The sequence below is a fragment of the Xiphias gladius genome, chromosome 4 (assembly GCF_016859285.1).
Source record: "Xiphias gladius isolate SHS-SW01 ecotype Sanya breed wild chromosome 4, ASM1685928v1, whole genome shotgun sequence".
NCBI lineage: Eukaryota > Metazoa > Chordata > Actinopteri > Istiophoriformes > Xiphiidae > Xiphias > Xiphias gladius.
In genome coordinates, this window is record NC_053403.1 from 11,194,188 (window position 1) to 11,214,747 (window position 20,560).

Genomic DNA, 20,560 nt, shown 5'->3' on the forward strand with positions numbered 1-20,560 from the left:
GTGATATCAAGCATCAGATGCATACCCCCATATCCATCTAATCCGCCACAATGCAGACTGTAGGTCGGAGAGGGAATGCACCATGAGCCTGCATAAATCGCCTTAACGGGACAAAAGCATAAAAATGAATGTTAAATTCACTTCGTCCATTGTGATAGTAGGTGTTGTATTTCTGCTCTGATCGACATCTAAGAACTCTCTAAACTGCCCTACCTTGTAACAGTTCTCTGTTTTTCACAAAAATACGTTGTTCAAAGGTTTTTCTACAGTACAAGCACACCTCCTGCCGGCTCATGCAGTCAGAATACCCATACCTTTGGCATATTTGGTGGATGTGCCGATGTGATGATGCGATAAATAATTTCGACGAGGCTAACTGTGGGGAAAATTTATAAATGAATGAATATCTGTTGTTTTGCACTTGTCTAGTGAAGTCCTGTTGTAAATGTGGTCGATCTTTTACGAGTAGTTGCACCTTTGGGACAGAAGAGGGCACCCTAAGGCCTTCTTGCAGTCTCTGGGCTGGGGTCCAGCACTGGCCCACTAGAGGCCCGCACACGCTCATCCCTATAATTTCAGCGCAAGGGCGATGCCTTGGACTCATGGATACCCAGTCATCTGCATCTGGCACAGGGCAAGCTTCTCAGAAAATAGCTGGGGCTCTTCTAAAGTAGGATTCAGAAGATTGCTGTGCTGAAGTTGCATAGATGTAGGAAGTGTAGATGGAAAAGGAGCCTTTTGAAACTTTCAGCAGTTTTGTGACAAAAATGCGAAAAAGACAGATGACTTGAATATGTAAGATTTCCTCAATTGTACATATTCATCTTTGTAAATATGTCAGAGAATTTACGGGTATGAGTTCCCACCTGTCTGGTTCCTCCCTCTGTAACAACCACCAAACAAATATAGCGTCACCTGATAGGTGTTTGAGGCCTACGAGGGCACTTATTTGTGAAATTGAGCTGCTGCTTGGAGCCGTGTGAGGAAGCGTCCACAAAAGCGCCCTGACAACGGAGAAGAGGGAGGGGGAAGAGTGAGGGCCCAGAATGGAAGATCAGCATCTGCATTCCCAAAGCCTCAAACACTTTCCAGTGGGCCTTCATCTATTATTCAGTACCACAGGTACTGGAAAGGTTGTTGCTTTTCAGGCCAACATGTCAAACAGTATAATAAAATGAAACCTGAGACAAAAGATGGTGGAAGGGTTTATCGTAATGATAATTGCTGTTGTTATTACGAGGGTTATTTATATTGTTAGTGTTATTTTTGTTATTTTGTCATTTTACTTCCCTTATTTTTAAATATTGAACATTTATGAAATATGCTATATAAATAAAGTTTATTATTATTGAAAGAAATGTTTTATATGTTGAATACAGTATTTCTAAAGTAATGGAAATGAAAGAGGAAAATCATAGCAAGACATTTTCCAAAATGTGTGTTACTGACATTCGCTTTGAATGCTGCTTACATGTTAATGCATCAGTAATAATAATCAAATAATAAATCCGCATAAGGAGTACATAAGTTTTGATAGTGTACATTATTGATGCTTCATCTTCAGTTTGCTGTACTTTTACTTGAAAAAGCCATTCGATGTTGAGCTTTTTTAAACTGTGGCTTTGCTACTCTCCACAGTCAATAGTTTTCATCATTCTGGTGATTAAAACATTATACATATGACACAATAAAACACATGGCTTTTTGTAAATAGTCTATTTATGGTGCGTTTACGTGTAAAAGTTTGGAAAATCCTCGTCCTAAGAAACACGGCAGTTACTATTCCACAATTGAGTTTTTTTTTTTTTTTTTCCAGTGGGAATCACTGGTTTTGTTGGAGTTACGTCACGTGACGGCCACCGCGCCATGTTTCCATCTCCGAGTCAGAAAAAGTTTTACAGCCAGAGGGAAAAGCTCAAGTCCAGTGTCAAGTCACCCGGAGTGAGCGCTGACGCTCCGGTCAAAACCTTAAAAATAAATTTGACTGATACGACGTTCATGAAATAAATATAATAATAATAATAATAATAATAACAATAATAATAATTATAAATAATCCCTATACCGAGACAATATTGGGACTCAGTAACAAATATCAACATTACCCTCGGTATGTCACCCACAGTTCATGCCAAATTAATTTAAATTTAATTTGCATTTAAAATTTAATAAATGTGTTCAATGGGCTGGTTGGGTTTCTGTTAATGCCCCAAGCCTTAATGAAATCCTTTCATTACGTTACGATACGATACCGATAAATTATTCCAGATTTGCGCATTTAGCGGAAAAAGACAACGGACGCGACCGCTATCGCCAGCTGGTTTGACTTGGCAGCGATCTTTGGAGGCTTTTACTTTGAAGGACATGCTGAAGCATTTCCGCTGCGTTTGGCTAACTCTGCCCAGCTTAACGCTGGCGCTGGCAACAGGGAGAAAGAGTCAGGCAAGCAACAGGAACAAAGTTGTGGGGCATGAGTCCACAGTGCTGCGGTGTTGGCCCGTGATATGTAATAACCATCTCTCTGTTTCCAAGAGACAGCCTGCCGTGTGCTTTCCAGACTAAGGTAGTTGTGCTTTGCTTTGCGTGGCAAAAAGGCGTCTCTTAAAGCCCCTTTTTTTTTTGTTTTGGCAAATTGTGGAGACTGGATGCGCTTGAGGACGCCTGTCTTTAGTCAGCTAGTTAGTTAAAAAAAACGAGTGCCCAGTAGCTCGTAGAAAATGCCTTAAATGAATTGGATTGATGTACTTTTTAAGTTTCCTGGCTTCATTCGTCTATCCATACTCTACACGTTTCGGACTTGTTGCGAGGGGAACACGTCTCCCGACTCCTTGGTGACAGCAGAGGTGAGTGTGTGACTTGGGTCCCCGAAACGCCTCGGACCCGTAAGCTAATGTTAACCGTCATTGTATCAACGGACACGATGGTACCTTTTTTTTGTGAAGTTTTTGAAGTCGGGCGTCGGGCGTAAATCGGGCGTCAAAACCTAAAACATTGGACTAAGGTACCAAACGGTCATTATTCTTACTTAACCTGAGCTGCTGCACGTAGCTGCTGGTGTACACAGCGACCGTCCACATTGCTCAATGAAAAGTTAGGCAAGCTCTTAATACTGCAGTCATAGTGAAGAGATAAAACATTAACTTCCACAAGGCCACCATAGATCCACTTTTTGAAAGTCTCTATATGTGTTTAGTAGCAGTATCACTGTGTTTTTTTCCTTTGCATGAAGGGCGGTAATCTCGTCAGATTAACACAACAAAAAACTGCTTTAAATTTACTGGGCTAAAAAACCATTGAAACTCTGGTATCGCCCCAATCAACCAAACTAGCTAAGTACTTTACTACGCTTGTGCCTGTCGAAATGTGCAGCTTTAAAGGGTTCAGATTAAACTCCAGTTGTTTTGCCTCGGTCGTTCAGGACTAGTCCTCGCCCGGTGAGAGGAACCGAAATTGTAAAGACACCAGCAAGATCGATGTGGGCTTGCCTGAAGTTTACAGTTGTTATTTTCGGATCCTGCATCATCCCTCCAGAACTGTAAACTCACCAAGCACCGCTTGATAAAACTTCACATAATGTCCTTTCATGGTAAGACCGAGCTATTTTTGGGAGTGAACATGGTTGGGTTTTTAAAAAAAAAAAAAAAAAAAAAAAAAAAAGGAACCACATGCATTACAGTTACAGTAAAAAGCAGGTTTTCAAAAGCTGCAATAACGCTCATAAAAATAACCTGTGAGGCTGCTGCACCAAGTGACCCATTCACTTGGTCAAATTGAACCGCTGGAGATTTTTGACAGATGGCGTTTCATTTTTGGAGCTAACTGAAAATTGAGAACACATGACAGCATCCTGTGTGAACCTGGAAATCAACAGATAGGGACAGCAATGCCATTTTGCAAATTTTAGCACAGGACAACAAATTAAAAGTTCTGTGTAATACAATGTTTCATTCATTAAGTCCATAAAAGAAACTCTCATCACTCGCACCCCTTTATAAGAAATCAATCAGTTCAGTGTCACTAAATGAAAATCTGCTCCATATAGTTAGAAGCAGTTAATGTGTTTTTACTGAAATCTTACTGCTAATGTGTCAGGAAAACTTTGCAATTCAGCATGAAGTGCAAAAGAATTAAACATTGGAAGGGAGCATTTAGATTTCTAGGGTGTAGATGGTTATTGGGGACCAACATAAGTATAAAAAAAAAAGCACACAAAAACAAATGTCTGTGTTGGCTGGCCAGGGATAAATTTCCCCTTTACTACCTTGCTTTGTGGGTGTTTCAAACTCTGTGATTATTGACTACTATGTTCCCGAGGTTTACAACTGTCTGCAGCATAAATGCCAGTTATTACAGCATCAGTTACTATTACAGGAGTCGTTTTGCGCATAAATCGATGCCCAAATTGTCAGCCTAAGGCCGTGGTGTGAAACCCGCTTGTTTCTATCCTCAACAGTGCTGAGTGGACGTCAAGGTGTAAGTCTCAAACAGCTGTTGGTGCTTTAATGACCTGAGGTGTTCCTCATGAAGTGCCGGGTCTTCCTGTGTGTTAGGCGACCATGTGTGAATGTTTTGTGTGTGTAGCTCCAATGCATGTGACACCTCCGCTTTCCAGGCCTCCTTTTGAGATAAGTTAGCAGCGCGTCACGTCAAATTAAAGCAGAAAAGAGCTAATAGAAGAACTGAAGTTTCTATCATTTCATTAAGTGCTGAGCAACTATGGAATTGATTGAATTTGATTTTAAGATTTCTTCTTACTTACAGGTACAGAAAGAGGGCTGTTACACTGTGTGTCAAGAGGCCTGACACCGTATCACACAATTTCAACTAATCTAGCATTGGATTAATTGGCAGCCATGGCATCACACGGAGACATCGCAGAGGGAGGAACCAATGAAGAGTTCAACGACATCATCAAATGGAGATCTGGTATGTTTTTTGATAATTCAGGGCATTGTTGGAAATGCTGTCTTGGATCTTTACTTGTTTAATGCACCATATGGCATGCAGACTGTGGAGGTCTGTGCTCCCTGTAAATCCAGGTGTTGTCAAATTCTTGAGGGGTCTTCAGCATAGAGAGAACTGTTTGTAGTATGTGCATGAGAGCAGTCCCTGAAAGGAAACACTGACACAAGCAAAAATCCTGTTGTGCATAGTTGCCCTCAGTTCCCATGGAGGCAAGGGGAAAAGGGACAGAGGCAAAGCCAGCAACAAAGGCATGAAGAGAACAGGAGATGGTTGACTATACGATGTTTCCCTGGAGAAAGAGAAAGTAACAGGAAAGGAGACCAATGGCAGCAGAGAAAAGGGAAGACAAGAATGCAGGCAGGGGTTTAGAAAGCCACACCCTGTGATCCCTTTATCTGTGGATCATTCCATTCCATAGGTAAATCTTTTGTGGATGCCACCCTCAGCGAGAGAGACAGACACACACACACACACACACAAACAAGTTGTTGTTCTAGCAGGAGGAGGGCTTTAGTTGAGCAGACTTTAGACATTTAAGGTCAGCACAGTATGTAGAATATGTACCTGATATTGTGTGTCCATTTCTGCTCAAAGATCAAATTCATTGAATAGCTTTTGGAACAGGATTGAACTTTAATTGACATTGTTTGTGTGCTGTACATTTGCCAAAAAAATTGTGTTGGTGTAAGTGATTTAGTGTTTTATGCTTTCAAGCACTCACTTTCTTAACTTGCAGGACTTTAGTCTGGTACTGACAAAGGTGTATTTTACACTTTGTATTCATCAAATGAATATATGAATACTTTTATATCAGGGTGGAAAGGTTGGTAAACTTTAACGCACTTAAAAATCTTTGTAAACTGAGTTTAGTAGATAATGTGGTAGGTTTATGATATTGACGATAATGATGATTTTCATAGTGAATTACTGAATGAGTACTTAAATTCAGGTGTCATATACAAAAGTGGTGGCCAGCACATATGGGTTTACAAGACACTACTTACATACAGTGGCAAAACAAAGAGGGAAGCAAACAAACATATGGAAGTATATTCATAGGTGCCAAACTTAGTATATTAGACCTAACAAATTGAGCATGTGATGAGGTCATGCTTTAGCAAAGATTGAGCTAAGTCATATGGCTCTTATGGAAACTGCAGGTATAAGTCATTGGTATGCAACTCTTGTAACCTTCATTGGTGTGATAGTGTTGACTGTAATGTGCAGTATGAGTTCACCATATAGAAACTTATGTTGGCATCAAAAAGTGGTGGCCTGTGCGCTTGTGATGTCCTTGGTTCTAAACCTGCCTGACACTGTCGCCCAGTCCCCCTGTCTACTCCCCATCCTTGCTTTCTCTCTCTCTGTCTATCGTAAACTGTCAAGTGCAGCAGAAAATAATACAAAGAAAAGTGTAGATTTATTCATCCTGTCCAGTCCATGTGCCAGCTTTCCCCACCCGCCCAGCCTCAGAGCACTGGCAGATTCTGTGCCAGGAATTCCACCGTGCCGATGGAGTTTGTAATTTACAACGCTTGTCTTCTCCAGACCACAATGCTTTTCTTACAAAGATTCAGGTTTCCCTAGCAACCCTAAAAGTAATGTTTTCTTTTATGGCAAAGAGGGGAAAAATTTAGCACGTAGCTTAGCTGCCCACCATCACAATCCACGAAACACAGCAGAGCACATTTGTGTAGAGGTAACTTGCAGGCTGTGGTCCAACTGTTTCTGAGCTACACTTTGTGGACTGATTTTTTTGGTATTTGTGTATTTAGTGGACTTATGGAAATATGGCTGAACTTAGGTGTTCTATTTTATAATTAAGACAATGTGTGAACTCCATGAAAACAGGTTAAATCAGGGGAAACACCTGCTTACACCACAATGATATATATCTGAAATTTTTAGCCTGCATGGGTCTGAAACATGGGCAGGGAGAGGTCATTAACAAGCAGGTGTGTGTGTGTGAGTGTGTGTGTGTGAGAGTGTGTGTGTGTGTGTGTGTGTGTGTGAGAGTGTGTGTGAGTGTGTGTGTGTGAGAGTGTGTGGTAGGCAGGTGGAAGGATGTTTTCACAGCTGAGACAAGCCTTGTGAGAAAAGCATTAGCGCATTTGTACAAGTGATCTCCACACTGGCTACCACGGCGGTGTGTTTGGATGGTTGAAGAATTTATTCACAACAGGTGAGTGTGTACTCAAACAATGTGCCCTCTCTTTTTGTATCATCATTACTGATTGACAGGAAGTTATCGCTAGCTGTCCTGGTCTTGCGGAGAGAGTGAGCACATTCAGCTATTTTGAAGCTTCAGCGTTATTTCAGCTAGTTTGCATTTCATTTCTAAACTAAAGACTGAGATCATCGCTGTATTGTCTGTTGAGGCAGGAGTGTGTATGTGTGCTGTCGACCTGCCTCCTACGATGGAGGTCAGCATCCTAGACAGTTTGCTCCATTCACAGACATGTGCACACTTACCCCTCTTGAGGGGCGTGGGGGTTGGCTCATGTTTTCCAGCGTGTCATGTTGTTATGCAAGTCCCCACAATGTACCAGGGAGGGAGAGGAAAAATGTTGAGTAAAGGACAGAGGACAGAGGGTGCAGGGTAGAACCGTGTGGAGATGGCAAAAGTAGTGCATCTGGAGAAAGATTACTTAGGTAGGAACTTTATAACAATCATGTGCCTGCTTTAATGATTGATGGGTTTAAGCATTAACACATAAGGCCAACATTTACTTGTCCACAATCTGGGTCAAATAATTCTTGGCTATTGATTTTCCTTGGTGGAATATCAGGTTGGTGGGATGTGACATTTAAGTGTTTTGAGAGTTAAGCAGATGCTACTGAAAAAGTCATTGAAGCCACTGAAAAGATATACTAAGTTGACTAGTTTTGAAACAGTTATTGTAACACAGAAAGTGAATCAACAAAAAATATGATTATAGATAATTGTGCCAGTCATTCATTGAAAAAATGAACTGGTTCCCTCTTCTCAGCTGTGAGTATTTGATGCTTTTTCTTTTTGTTTTGAGTGATTGTAATTTGAATATCTTTGGGTTTTGGACTTGTGGTCAGACAAAACAAGCAAGTTGAAGATGTCATCTTGAGCTGTGGAAATTGTGATGAGCACAATTGTCTCACATTTAATAGACTAGAAGATTAAACAGTAAATCAAAAGAAATCATCTACAATCAAAAATAATCATTATCTGCAGCCCTAAAATAAGCTGAGCTCGGCTGGGAAACCAGATGTGTGTTGTTTGCTAAATGGCATGGCAGTTCTAAAGTGGCTGAAACAGATGTTAAGGAGTGCTTACAAACAGTATTTGACAAAGTTCTGGTTGGATTATCCTATAACCCCTGAAGCCATAGCTACCTATCCAGTCTGTGCACTTCCCCTCCCCCTGTCCATTCCAGAGTGCAGACAAATGTGAAAGGTCAAATATCATCCACTGGGTTACAGGCTGTTGTTTAACAGCCATTATACAATAATGGACACTCATCTGACCTTTTTCCTCTCTGTTTATTTGTCACTTGAGAGCTCGGCTGTGGAAGAGCCTTCTCAAAATCACACTTATACAGCTCTTGTTACCTGACCTGGTCTTGTTTTTCTCTGTCGTTCTTTTCTCCTATCTTTGGGAATGACATGCAGCACAATGAAAGAAATATTGTTTTATCTAATAAGAGAACAGGAATGTGATCGTCACCAAACAGAGGGTGTGGTCGGTGAGATTTGTGACCATACTAACTCAGCTACATGTTGTAGATCCTTAATTCTAGACTTGGCCTCTTGCAGCAGGGTGGACCGAGTACTTGGAAATATTTCAGCTGCTGTGCGTGTGTATGTGTGGAAAGAGGTCAGATTACACGTTCAAAAATAATTGGATGAAATGTTAAGGCTATCTGGAGTGATATCCACCACCTTAGAGAGGCATAGAAATGTTTTCTCAGTGAGTACAGTGGCATGCTGTTATGCAAATACGTAATAATGGGTGTGCATCTGCATGTGTGGGTAGCACTGAACACAATTCAAAACAAAGAAGCTTTCACTGTGGCCGCCCCTTCATTCTGAGATGTCATGACCTGAATTAGTTTTTTTTTTTTTTCTTTGCCTCTGGTGTTTTAGCTTCACTTTGCTCAATGGGTCTGCGTTCAGTGAGAGTTCTCATGAGAGCGTTCTGACTTTAAGGATGGGATGTGTCCACGGGGAATGCAGCTGGATGTGTCTTCACAGCAATTTATAGACACAAGTGTGTGTTTGTTAGTCTCTTTGCTAGTAGCTGAATCTGGTTGCCTGGGAAGTGGGAGGAAACTAGCTCTGCAAAATCCTGGCTGGAAACCTGGGAATGGAAGCACTGGCCAAAACATCTCCCCTGGGTGCGGTTGGTTTTGGGACTCTGCCTCTTTGATCCGAATAGATGTGAATGTGTATGTGCATGAAGTAGCATACAGACACTCCACCCAGCCCATATGACACTTAAACTCTTCTAGAGGAGGTTGGAAATGGCAGAAAATGATCAGTCTTGAATGGGCGTGTGGTTGTTAAACACATACAAACCAGCCTCCTCTTTCTGTGAATCTCCCTTTGCCAAAGCAACCCCTTCCAGTTTAAATCCCCCTCTCTGCCCCCTTTTCGTAGCTCATTAGGGCTACAAAGCCATGTTGCCCAATCTACCTTCTGACCCCTCGCATGACAGGATTTAATAAAACAAAAAAACAGGCTGAGGCCCAGAGAGAGTTTAGATTAACCCTTTGAAGCTACACTGGTGTTTCACTTTTAACTTAATGGATTGAATCCCTCTATATTGAAATACCCACTTTCTCCCACTTTGGTTGTTAACAGGTTTGTGCTACTTGTTCTATTACTTATGGTGCTAAAACTAGTGCAAACATTTTAAAGCTTTTTGACACTGTGTTAAAAGTGGTATTGATGCCAAAAACTCTACAGTTAGGGGTTTCATCTGTAACTGATCCGATCCATCACAACCTCGAGGGAATATTATTCAACTTTTCCCTAGAGTGATTGGTAGAGATAGAGAGAGGACAGAGAAGGAGAAAGACGGGAACTGATGTCCCAAAAGGTTCCACGTCAGACGTGAACTGAGGATATTGTGGTTCCATGTTATGTACATCTACAAAGAGATTTTGAAGATCTAGACATTGGAATCTACTTTTTCAAGTTTGTGGGTGGAGGCCTGTGGCATTGTGGGAGAAGTGCACTTTCCATTTCTTCCGCCTGGATGTTGGACCACTGACTCATGCTCTGTATGAATTCATTTGTGTGTGTGCGTGTGTGTGTGTGTGTGTGTGTGTGTGTGTGCGCGTGTGTGTGAGATCATGTCTGTGATGTCACATGTCACATCAGACAAGTCAGCCCAGCTTGTTGAAATTTGATGGTGTGTGACTCTTGCTGTTTTGTGACTTGTGAGGATCACAAACTGAAATCAAAGTCGACTATCAGGAAAGGGAGGCTAAAGAAAAGAGGGCACAACAGAAATTACCCTATTACACTATTTCATCCCAAACTCCTGCAGCACATTGAACTTCAAAGAGTGACAGCACAGTGGCAGTTTCCCTTAGGGAATTTGATTTTTTTTTTGTTTTGTCAGTGGCGAATGCATGTTAATAGTGAGGCCTCATAGAAGGCACAGGCATGTGCTGACCTTCATTTTAAGTGATTGAGTTAATATGAAGACTAGATCTTATGTGGTTTCTTGGGCTCGTGGGATATGAATCTTTGGTTGTCAGTCACACGAGGATACACAGCCAGAGTCTTTCCATTCAGGACCCAAGCCATAGCTAATTTTATTTTCATAGGGCTGAGTAGCCTATAAAGTAGTTTCTTAATTCATAGGTCAACAGAAAGAAAATCATACCTATTTTTAAAGGTGATTGTCTCACTAATTACTCCAGTTCAAATACCAAACATCCAGTAAACAGACGGCTTCTGAATGTCATGTAAACCCAGCCAATGTTTGTGGTGAGAAATGAAAAAAAGAGTTCACTTATTTCTTCCAACCATTAGTCAGACATGGGATTTGGATTTGAAGAGTTACCATAAGCAAACAAAGTGTGAGAGAGAGAGAGCGAGAGAGAGCGCGAGAGAGATTTTTATGCCAGTGTACACGCACTTGCACGGCTTCATTCAAGCAGCGCGATGATGGATGCTCTTGGGGTGGTGTGCGAAGACGAATTGACAAAGGGGGACGCCTGTCTCTGGGTTCATGACTGATGTAGGCCAGTGGAAAGTCCCTTTTTATCTCTGACTTCTTCAGTCACTGCCAAGGCCAGCCTCACCCAACCCAGTTCATTCCTCTGAGTTGTGACCAGAGCAGCTGCCGCAACTCTCCATGGAAGGAAGTGGATTTTAATTCAGTCAGACTCTGGAAGTTGGTCACGGGTGGACCGGGCTGGTATTCCTCCTCTACTTCCTCTTTGTGAAGCAAAGGAAGAGAGAAAACAAAACACAGGAAAATGAACTTTCTCTTTATGTCCCCCCCCTTTCCCTCTACTCTCGCTCCCATCTCTCTATTTCACCCTCTCTGTGGGACTAGAGTTGTTTGCCCAGTTGATCCTCATTGACTAAATATGTCAATGAACAAATGGACTCAGGCCCTTACCCTGTTCCACTGCCCTGGCTCAACGACCTGCATTAAATGTCAGGAGCTACGTTACAGTTTTGACTCTTGTCCTGCGATACAAATCTTTTTTTTTTTGGATTGTCATTGGTTTCACTTTCATGTAAACATTAGCAAAGGAAGTGGCTGTTGTAGCCCAGCGTGTCAGCATTTTGTGTTAATGTTTAGGTCACTGTGGGTCATGTTTATCTGCTGTCACTTTCTGCAGTTTGGGAGAATGAAAACTCTCCTTCCTGTCAGTACTTTGTGTTTTCAGGGGAGAATCAGCTGTCAGTTGCAGCAATGCATATGACGACACGCGCATGCACACGCATGGACACGCATACCTCTTTCTCACCTTTCACTTAACTTTTAATTGATGATCTGAACAGTCCCTGCTCTTGTCACTCACTTTTCTCACCCTCCTGTTGTGTGTGTGCATGCGTGTGTGCCTGCGTGCGTGCGTGCGTGTGTGTGTGCGTGTGTGTGCGTGCGTGCGTGCGTGTGCGTGCGTGTGTGTGTGTGTGTGTGTGTGTGTGTGTGTGTGTGTGTGTGTGTGATCATGTCTGTGATGTCACATGTCACATCAGACAAGTCAGCCCAGCACCCCAAATAAACACAGCCAGCTTACTTGATAAATGCTCTAACACCTCTACTTCCTCTTTCTATTTTCTCTTTGTCTCTCTCACTCTCCCACCACTACCGTCACCTTGTCTTCCTGTTCCGGACTTATTCTTTTTCTTTCTTAGTTTCTCTTCTTGTCTTTTTTTTTTTTTTTGCAAAAACACTTGCTTTCCGTCATGAATTTGAGTAAGTGGATGTCATGGAGAAAGCGTAACTTTTTCAGAAGGAAAGGACGGCATGAAAATAATCATGATTTAGGTAAGTGGATGAGCACATCTGTAATACATCGGGGGAGGAGTTTAACAACGAGTTCTAAGAAGCATTACAAGAAACAAAGCTGTTTATCCATTTAATGTACAAACTGACTGGCCACTGTTTTACTATTTAAAGGGTACTTTAAAACCAAACTAAATGTCCAAATGACAAAAAATGTTAAAAAAAAAAAAAAAAAAATTGAAGAGGCTGTTCGGATGTAGATGCATGTGAAAAGGGAAATATACAGTAGGGGAATATTTCCCTCATAAGACTGAAAGACTAGGGTCCTTTTTCACAATTTTTTCCTTATTGTTTTACCTTTTTGTTTCAGTTTTTTGCATCTAAGGAGCCTTTTCTAGTATTTATTCAGAGTGCGGGCCTTTTTGTCCCATATGATACTACTGTTCAGATTTTAGTGTGTGTGTCTATTCACACACATACACACACACACACACACACACACTCACACACACACACACACGCCCACACACACGCCCACACACACAGCCACACACACATAACTTCTTTGCTAATTTAATCTTTTTTTATTTTGACAATCAAATCACTGTAGCTATTTTAAACATGTTTTTAATTGAACTCATCCAAGTGCTCTGTAGGTGCAAGTGTAATTTAATATATATGGGGGATAAGATCAGATGAAGGTGGGCATGTGTTGTGTCCCCGACTTTGAGTTGGGTAGATTTTTAGCGAACACAGATAAGAAAGTTAATGCTTTCACCCCATCACATCGTTTCCACTATAGTCCTGTGTTGTGTCTGTTAGTACGCTGATATATGCTTGATATGCTCTTCTTTGTCTCGGCATTTGCATTCTGTCCTGTTGCACGCAAGGATGGTGCTGAACAGCGTTTATCTGTGTTCATCCCCTATCGCACGATGCATTACGACTCTCCACCCCTGGCTTGCCCTGTCCTGTTCTGCTCTGCCCCCAATCTGTTTCCCTTTCCATGGCGGTGTCCCCCTTTCCCTCCCCTCTGTTTCTGCTGTGGCATTCTTCTGATCTTTTCCTCCCTCTCCGGTCAAGGAGTGACAGAGGCAGAGGAGAGAGGAAGAGAGGGAGGCAGGAATGCCAAATTCAGTTTCGTGCTGATATTCTTGGACTATTTCTTCCTCCCGTTTTTGCTTTTGCTGCTTCTTTGGTTCAAGATTGTGACGGCCTATAGTAAAAGATGGCCGAGCATCGGCTCAAACTAAGAGGTAGGAACTTTGACAGGTGTTTGACACATGGCTTGGTGACAGCTAGTTGTGCCACAGTTGGTGCATTAAGGTGCAGAAGACTCAGACTGCAGATACTGGTGAATAATGCTGTGTACTTCTATTGCTCTTCTGCAATCTGATCAAGGTGTGTTAAGGTTTGTAAGCTTGGTATGAAAGCGAGTTATTATTTTCTCAATTGGATTGTAATTTTGCTAGCTTAAGTACTTGTTCTTTGGTAAATGCATTAAATATGCTGCATGTTTTAGCTAAGTTCAGATTTTGTATACATTCTTAAAGAAGGTTTTTGGGCATTTCTATTTAGTTTTTTTAGATGGAAAAATGAACAAACCTCCCATAGGTTCAAAATTCTTCTGTCTTTTATGGACAGGCTTACAAAAATGCAAGCTCTGTCTGTCTTCATATCAGTAAACCAAAAATGTTTCCTTATTTCAGTAAAAAAAAATCCAATAATGGGATAGAGATGTTTCAGTTAATGGCATCATGGTAATGTGACAATGCTGTATTAGCATTTTAACACATGTAACACCAAACAGTGGTTTGATTGGATTGTGAGAAATTGCCCAGATGGAGTTGAAGTGAGTCAACTTACATTTACTTTACAGTTTTATTTCGTTTCTCTTTTCTTTCCCCACTCATTTTACAAGCTGCAACAGTGATTTACAATTGGCTTGTTTTATCTCTAGTTTGTGAAGAGAACTGGCTTGCCGCTCACAGTTCTTCATTACGTTCTGACTTCACTATATACCAGTACACCTCGCCTCACTATTCTTGCTCACCCCTAATTTCACCAATGAACGCGCCTAGGTACGTCACAGGGGTGTTTTCCAAACCGCTAAGTGGGGATATGGGCTAATCTTACTGGACGTTCGGAGTGTTTTCCTTACAAATTCCCAGATCTTGGCACGGGAAGAGTGTCAACAAGGCTGTTCTGGGTGGGACAAGCTTAGACAAGTGACCACTGGCGGGAGGAGGGAGGAATGCATGGGCAATTATAGGAATTCTATGCATTCCTCTCAACCTACAGTGTCAAAATAATGCACATCTCCACCAACTCGATGAAAAGGACTGAGTTGTATGTGCACTTTTTTGTGTACATATGCAAATAAAGGAGAAAGTTTGTCAGAGGGCAGGTAAGTTGAGTGATGTGCAATGGTTGACTTGAAAACCTATCAGTTTGGTTGTTGTAGGGCTGTGTGTGTGTGTGTGTGTGTGTGTGTGTGTGTGTGTGTGTGTGTGTGTGTGTGTGTGTGTGTGTGTGTGTGTGTGTGTGTGTGTGTAAGGATTACTGCCCTCCAATAGGCTGTGGTTGGTGCTGTACTGAAAGACAAGACAGCCAACAGCTGAGCCTCCTTCCGGACAGCCCTCAAGGTGAAGTTCACCCTGGGAAGGTTTTTTTATGAGCACAGCCTCCTCTTGAGAGTTGTTTCATTGCCAAGCCAAGAGCTTGCCTTAGTGCTTTGGTCACCAATGACCTGAGAAAAGCATGCACTTTGCACTCTTAGTTTATTAGTTTATTTATGGTACTGTGACTGACCACCTTGACATCTTTCAGACTGTAGTTCAGTAATTCAAATTACTTTAGCTGTTACTCGGGCTAAATGTTTGGTTGTCATGTTAACTGTGTTCATGGTGTGTGTGGCCACACATGCAAGTTTTACCAGTTAAGTATAACTTGGTTCGGCTAAACTAAATAGAGTAAATATCTCTATTTGTCTAGGCTCTGAGGCTCATGTTTCTGTGTGATGCTGCTATGGAAACCCTGATGGTTTGTTTGATTTTCACCTCTGACCACCCCCGCTGGGTGGTCACAGGCACTCTCCACCTGTGAGATGGAGGGATATACTGGGAGACTGGGGCTGTATATTTTATGTGTCTGCTCTATGTTCACAGCTGGCTGCCTTGAGGAACGTGTGTGTTTCTGTGATTCTTTTTAACTTTCCGAGTTATGTCATGTTTTGAGGTTAGCTTGCAGTTCATTTTTCTCAATTTCCTCAGGGCTGTTAACTCTTGGTTATGTAATGTTGGTCAACACTGGGTCAAGGGAATCTGAGCAGTCTGGCAATTTGATAGATCACGGTTATATTTTAGAAAAATAAACTTGTATCTGAATTTCTTTTTTTGGAGTTTTGGAGAATTGTCTTGGCTGTATTTGCATTCATTCATCTTTTTGACTGAGCCTCTTGCATTAACAGAAAGCTATGAACATAAATGTTTGAGGTCATGGAAAGGCTCTTGTCATGTAAGTTATTGGAAAAGTAAGATAATTTGTCTTTTTGTTTGGAAGGGAATCCTGCACACCGCTTGAAACAGAGCACGGTGGTCTTGATGCTGTGGTGTGAGTATGCATGTGTGTGCATACAGTATATTGAGAGCATGTGTGTGTTTACTGAGCTGTGAGAAGATACCGGTGGGATCACTCTTCCTGATGTAATCACCACTTCCTGTTTGGCTGTTGCGGAAGAGAAACATTTGTTTCTCAGCACATTCAGCGTACATGACTCTGCATTCTCTGTGCAAAGTGACATCCCTCTGCTTACACTAATGTGTGTGAGCAAGTGTGGCTCAGTTATGTGGAATATGATGACTAATTATTTGACAGGTGTTTAATATTTGTTCTGCAAAGAAATGTGCCCGTGACTTTTGCCTCAATGTGCTGGTGCCTTTAGTTCATTTCTACCCCGGGGCTGATAGGATATCTTTATCATATGACCAAGTGACCCATAAAGACTGTTTTCCAGTGAAAGCTTATCAGTATTACTAGACTGTTTAGAGTTGCCTTCAATACGACCAGGCAAAAACATTTTTTTTATTCAAGGATAAACACAAGGTTTGCAGAGGCTTTGAACAACATTTATATGTTAATGAGTTCTCTGTATACAATAAGACCATGCTTAACTGATTTCCTCAGTAACAATTAACATTACTAGAAAGTAGATTATTTATCTCCAGAGGAGTCCACCATTTGATATGTCCGGTGCCTCTATTGATACATTTTGTTGGTATAAATTTACACCCAGACCAAGATGGCATGTTGACAGACTTCTGCACCCAGGAATTGCATCCTGTGAAGTCTGTTATCTGTAGCCGTGTACTCTTTAAATCAAAGGATCACAAGATTAGAGTGACTGACACACTGTTGAGCTGTGGGAAAACATTTGTGTATTTCTCTTTTTTTCTTGCATACCTGACACAAGACACTCTTCAGCTAAATGGTTAGTCTCACTGTGGAATTCCAGCTCACAGGATATGTGCATTTGTGCATAAAAATCTCAAAAAATCTCTAGATTTAAAATGAATGTTGATTCATATGATGGGTATTTCATGGTCCCAGCATAACTAATTAGACTGTAAGACCTTTATTTACAGGTGCTGGGTACTAAATTCATTTTGTTTGTGACATCCTGCACCCTTTAATTTCATCAGCTAGAAGCTTTAACACTCAGGTGAAGCTGAATTTGAGGTCCCCCTTATTGAATAGCACGAACACACAGGACCACAGGTGATTTGAGAGTCTGCTTTTGATTTAGGTGTGTGTGTGTGTGTGTTTTGTACAGTCACATAAAGGTTAGCATAAGACGTATGAATGACATACTGTACAACAATTGCTGAAGTACTTGAATGGGCAGATGTAAATAGTAATAAGCAAAGTGACATAAGTGGACATATGTAATGGTGTATTAAAGTTGTATATACAGACTCTCCTTGCTGAGGGTATTTTTTCTCTCTTGCTCACACACACACTCACACACACACACACACACACACACACACACACAATTGCACTCGCACACGTACAGCCCTGCCGCTCCTTTGATCAGTCCAGCAGTAGGACATTCCTGTGCTGTGGTGAGTAGAGGCAGCAGACAGATTGAGGGGAAGCAGCATGTATGAATCAGGTGTATTGTCCTGTTAAGGTGGTATGGTGGAGAGCACAGGAGACCTGAGCCCACAGGGACCCTCTTCTAAGGGGCTTCGGAGGCCCTGCAGAGGGTGCCGATAAGGCTGTAAGGACAGGAGGCCTCCACATGCGTTTTTTTTATGAAAGGAAAATTGATATTTTGTTGAAAGCATAGCTGTACTCTACCTGTCCTGATCTTGCTCATCTTGAGCTGATTTCTAAATGTTCTTGCGAGCATTTTTCTCTCCCTCCGGCTACCTCTCTATATCTTTTTGGCTCTCCCTCCTTGTTTTTTTTTTTTTTTTTTTTGTACCAATTTTTTTTTGTTTTTGTCTTGTGGTGTGCCTGTCTTTCTTTCATCCTCGCGCCTTGTCTGTCAGGACATGTTAAACCATTCCACCTGTAAGTTATCCACTGTGATGAATTGCCGTCCGTTACTGGGTCCCCTGTCATGGCACCTACCCTTTTGTCAATCATGCTGCCTGTTTTATTTTTCAACATGACCCCTCCTTTGTCTCCTGTACCCTCTACAAGAATTCTTCATTCATCACCACCTTCAGCCATCACCTCTTTGTCCTATTCATCTCTTAAGAAAGAATCCTTAAGGTGTTATTGTGGCTGCCTGAGATTTATGTGGAAAAATGGGTCAACATACTCTCAGGAGGGCCTTTTACAGTGTTACGGTTTGAAGTGCTTTATAGGCAATGACACAGAGAAGAGGACACAGTGCCAGTGGTTACCAGTTTAGGCAACTAGTCTCTCCTGCTTTTGTCTCCACCTCAAAATCTCACCCTTCCAGTTGTCTTTTTCCACATAGATAACTCTTCATAGTTGTTGCCCCAGTCCCAGTCCTCCTGACTTCTGCATCCCCTGGCATTTTTGGAGAATTTCTAAGGTGCAGAAATGATTCTTGTCGATTTCCTGCTGTGACTGACACAGAAAAACTAGAAATGAAAACATCTAGCCAAAGTATGGAACATCGAGATTAAATGGAAATTGCAGTAGCCATATATTATAATCTTCCAATTCTTTCGATTCCAATCCATTTTATTTGTACAGTCCACAGTCACAAATTTCCCTCAAAGGGCTTTATAGTCTGTAAAACATACAACACCCTCTATCCTTAGACCCTTGATTAATTTATCTCATCCCCTCACCTCTTCAACTCTTTCACCCCCACCTCTGGCCTCCTCTTGCAGTACATTCTTGTTTTTATGCTCCTTCTCACCCAGCCAGTGGCTACACACACACACACACACACACACACACACACACACACACACACACACACACACACACACACACACACACACACACACACACACACACACACACACACACACACACAACATATACACACAACATATACACACAACATACCCACCACACACCTCAAACAAAGAAGCCGACAACTGCTGGGGCTGGTGATTGTAACCTTTGACCTTTTTGTTCAGATCATGGTGCTTTACACAGCGACGAGTTGAATGACACTGGCAGTTAAATGCTCATACACCACTTATATACCAATTCTCCGCCCCTATATTACAGTCTTAGACTTCAGTCATTCTGTTAAGAAGCAGACATGAATGCGTTTCTTTTTTTCTTTTCTTCGTTCCCTCAGGTGTACAAATCTGAAAGTCTGACAACTTAATGAACCTGTTATTTAGGAGGCTACAGGAAAGCCATGAGAAAAAAAAAAAAAAAAATTAAACATAACTTCAACTACTCACAGAACTTTGTGTCCCCTTACTGACACACGTGCATATGCCTGCAGTCTTTCATACTTCAGCTAAACTTTGTTTAGTAATGTGATTATGTGTCTGCAATTACTTTATAGACTGTTCTAGAGTTGAATGAACCAGGATTTTGATTGTTTATTACATGACTATGTATCCCTGTGTGCAAAACAAATTCTTTACAGAGTCTCTAAGGGCCTGTCCTATTTTATTTAAGTTGACTGAAGTTTTGTCTAATGTCATTTTTTTTCACTTATTTGTTAAGTTGATAAAACGTCAAATAATGAGAAAAGCTAACATAAAGCTCCAACTGTATTTGTAACACATAACTACTATGGCCTTCACATTAAAACACATAGTGCACCCACACTAAATTGTAATCAACAGCAGTAGTGTAGCACATCACGATTAACTCACCAGAGCAACTTAATGGTGCTCCACAAAAAACATTAAAAGTAGTTAAAGTGTATTGCTCACATCTGAAAAGCTGTAACCAGTACATCTTTTGCTTTGCAAAAGACGTAAAAGTCTGCTGTTCGGAAATGCTCGATTAATTTTGCCCTCACTGATTGATTGTCTGATCATCAAGTGGGTATACGGGTACAGATTTCTCAATTTAATTATCTTTATACACCGTACAGAACATCTGCAGAGGCCTTTAGGTTTTCTGCTCACACAGTTTGTGCCCCTAAATCTAATCTTCAGTTATGATTTGTAAAACGTTAATCTTAAGGTATAAATATAGTCATAATAATTGACATACAATGTTTTCCTCCATATTCTTTTAAATGTGGGACAAAGTCGAAAGTAGGACTCCGAGATAAGTCCGAGGCTTTGTATGAGCTACCCTGATCCATTACAGCAGCCAGCCATCGCCCAGGCACATCAAAGCAGCTGACCCTCTGCCTGACACACAATGAGGCCTTATTATAGAGTCATGTTGGAGAGAATAAAGGAGGAGCTGGGAGGAAAGGAGTCAGATGGGAAGAGAATGTGAAATATTTGTACAATTGGATTTAGAGACCAGGGGAAAATTATAAATGGACAAGGGTCTGCACACACGTGCGTGCAGTTTCTATTTTATAGCAATGTGGTGTGTTACCTTTACTTCTAACACTAGGCACCTTTTGACATTTTGTACACATGATCCAAATACCTGTCTTTACCCACATTTTTTTTTGTTGCTGTAATTATCTGATGTTCCGGCCACATTGATCATGATGCTTTTAAGCAG

The 20,560-nt window shown here is 41.4% G+C and overlaps 1 protein-coding gene across 3 annotated transcripts in view; it reads left to right on the forward strand.

Moving 5' to 3' along the window:
* Positions 1-2,447: 2,447 nt before the first annotated feature.
* utrn (utrophin) overlaps positions 2,448-20,560 on the forward strand; it is a 181,466-nt gene continuing 163,353 nt past the window's right edge. For 2 of the 3 annotated variants that reach the window (XM_040125316.1, XM_040125318.1), the window contains exons 1-2: positions 2,448-2,843; positions 4,762-4,926. In XM_040125316.1, the coding sequence (XP_039981250.1) occupies positions 4,854-4,926 (73 nt within the window). In that variant the 5' untranslated portion in view covers positions 2,448-2,843; positions 4,762-4,853. The remainder of the gene's footprint in view (positions 2,844-4,761; positions 4,927-20,560) is intronic. The other variant, XM_040125317.1, reaches the window with a different exon arrangement.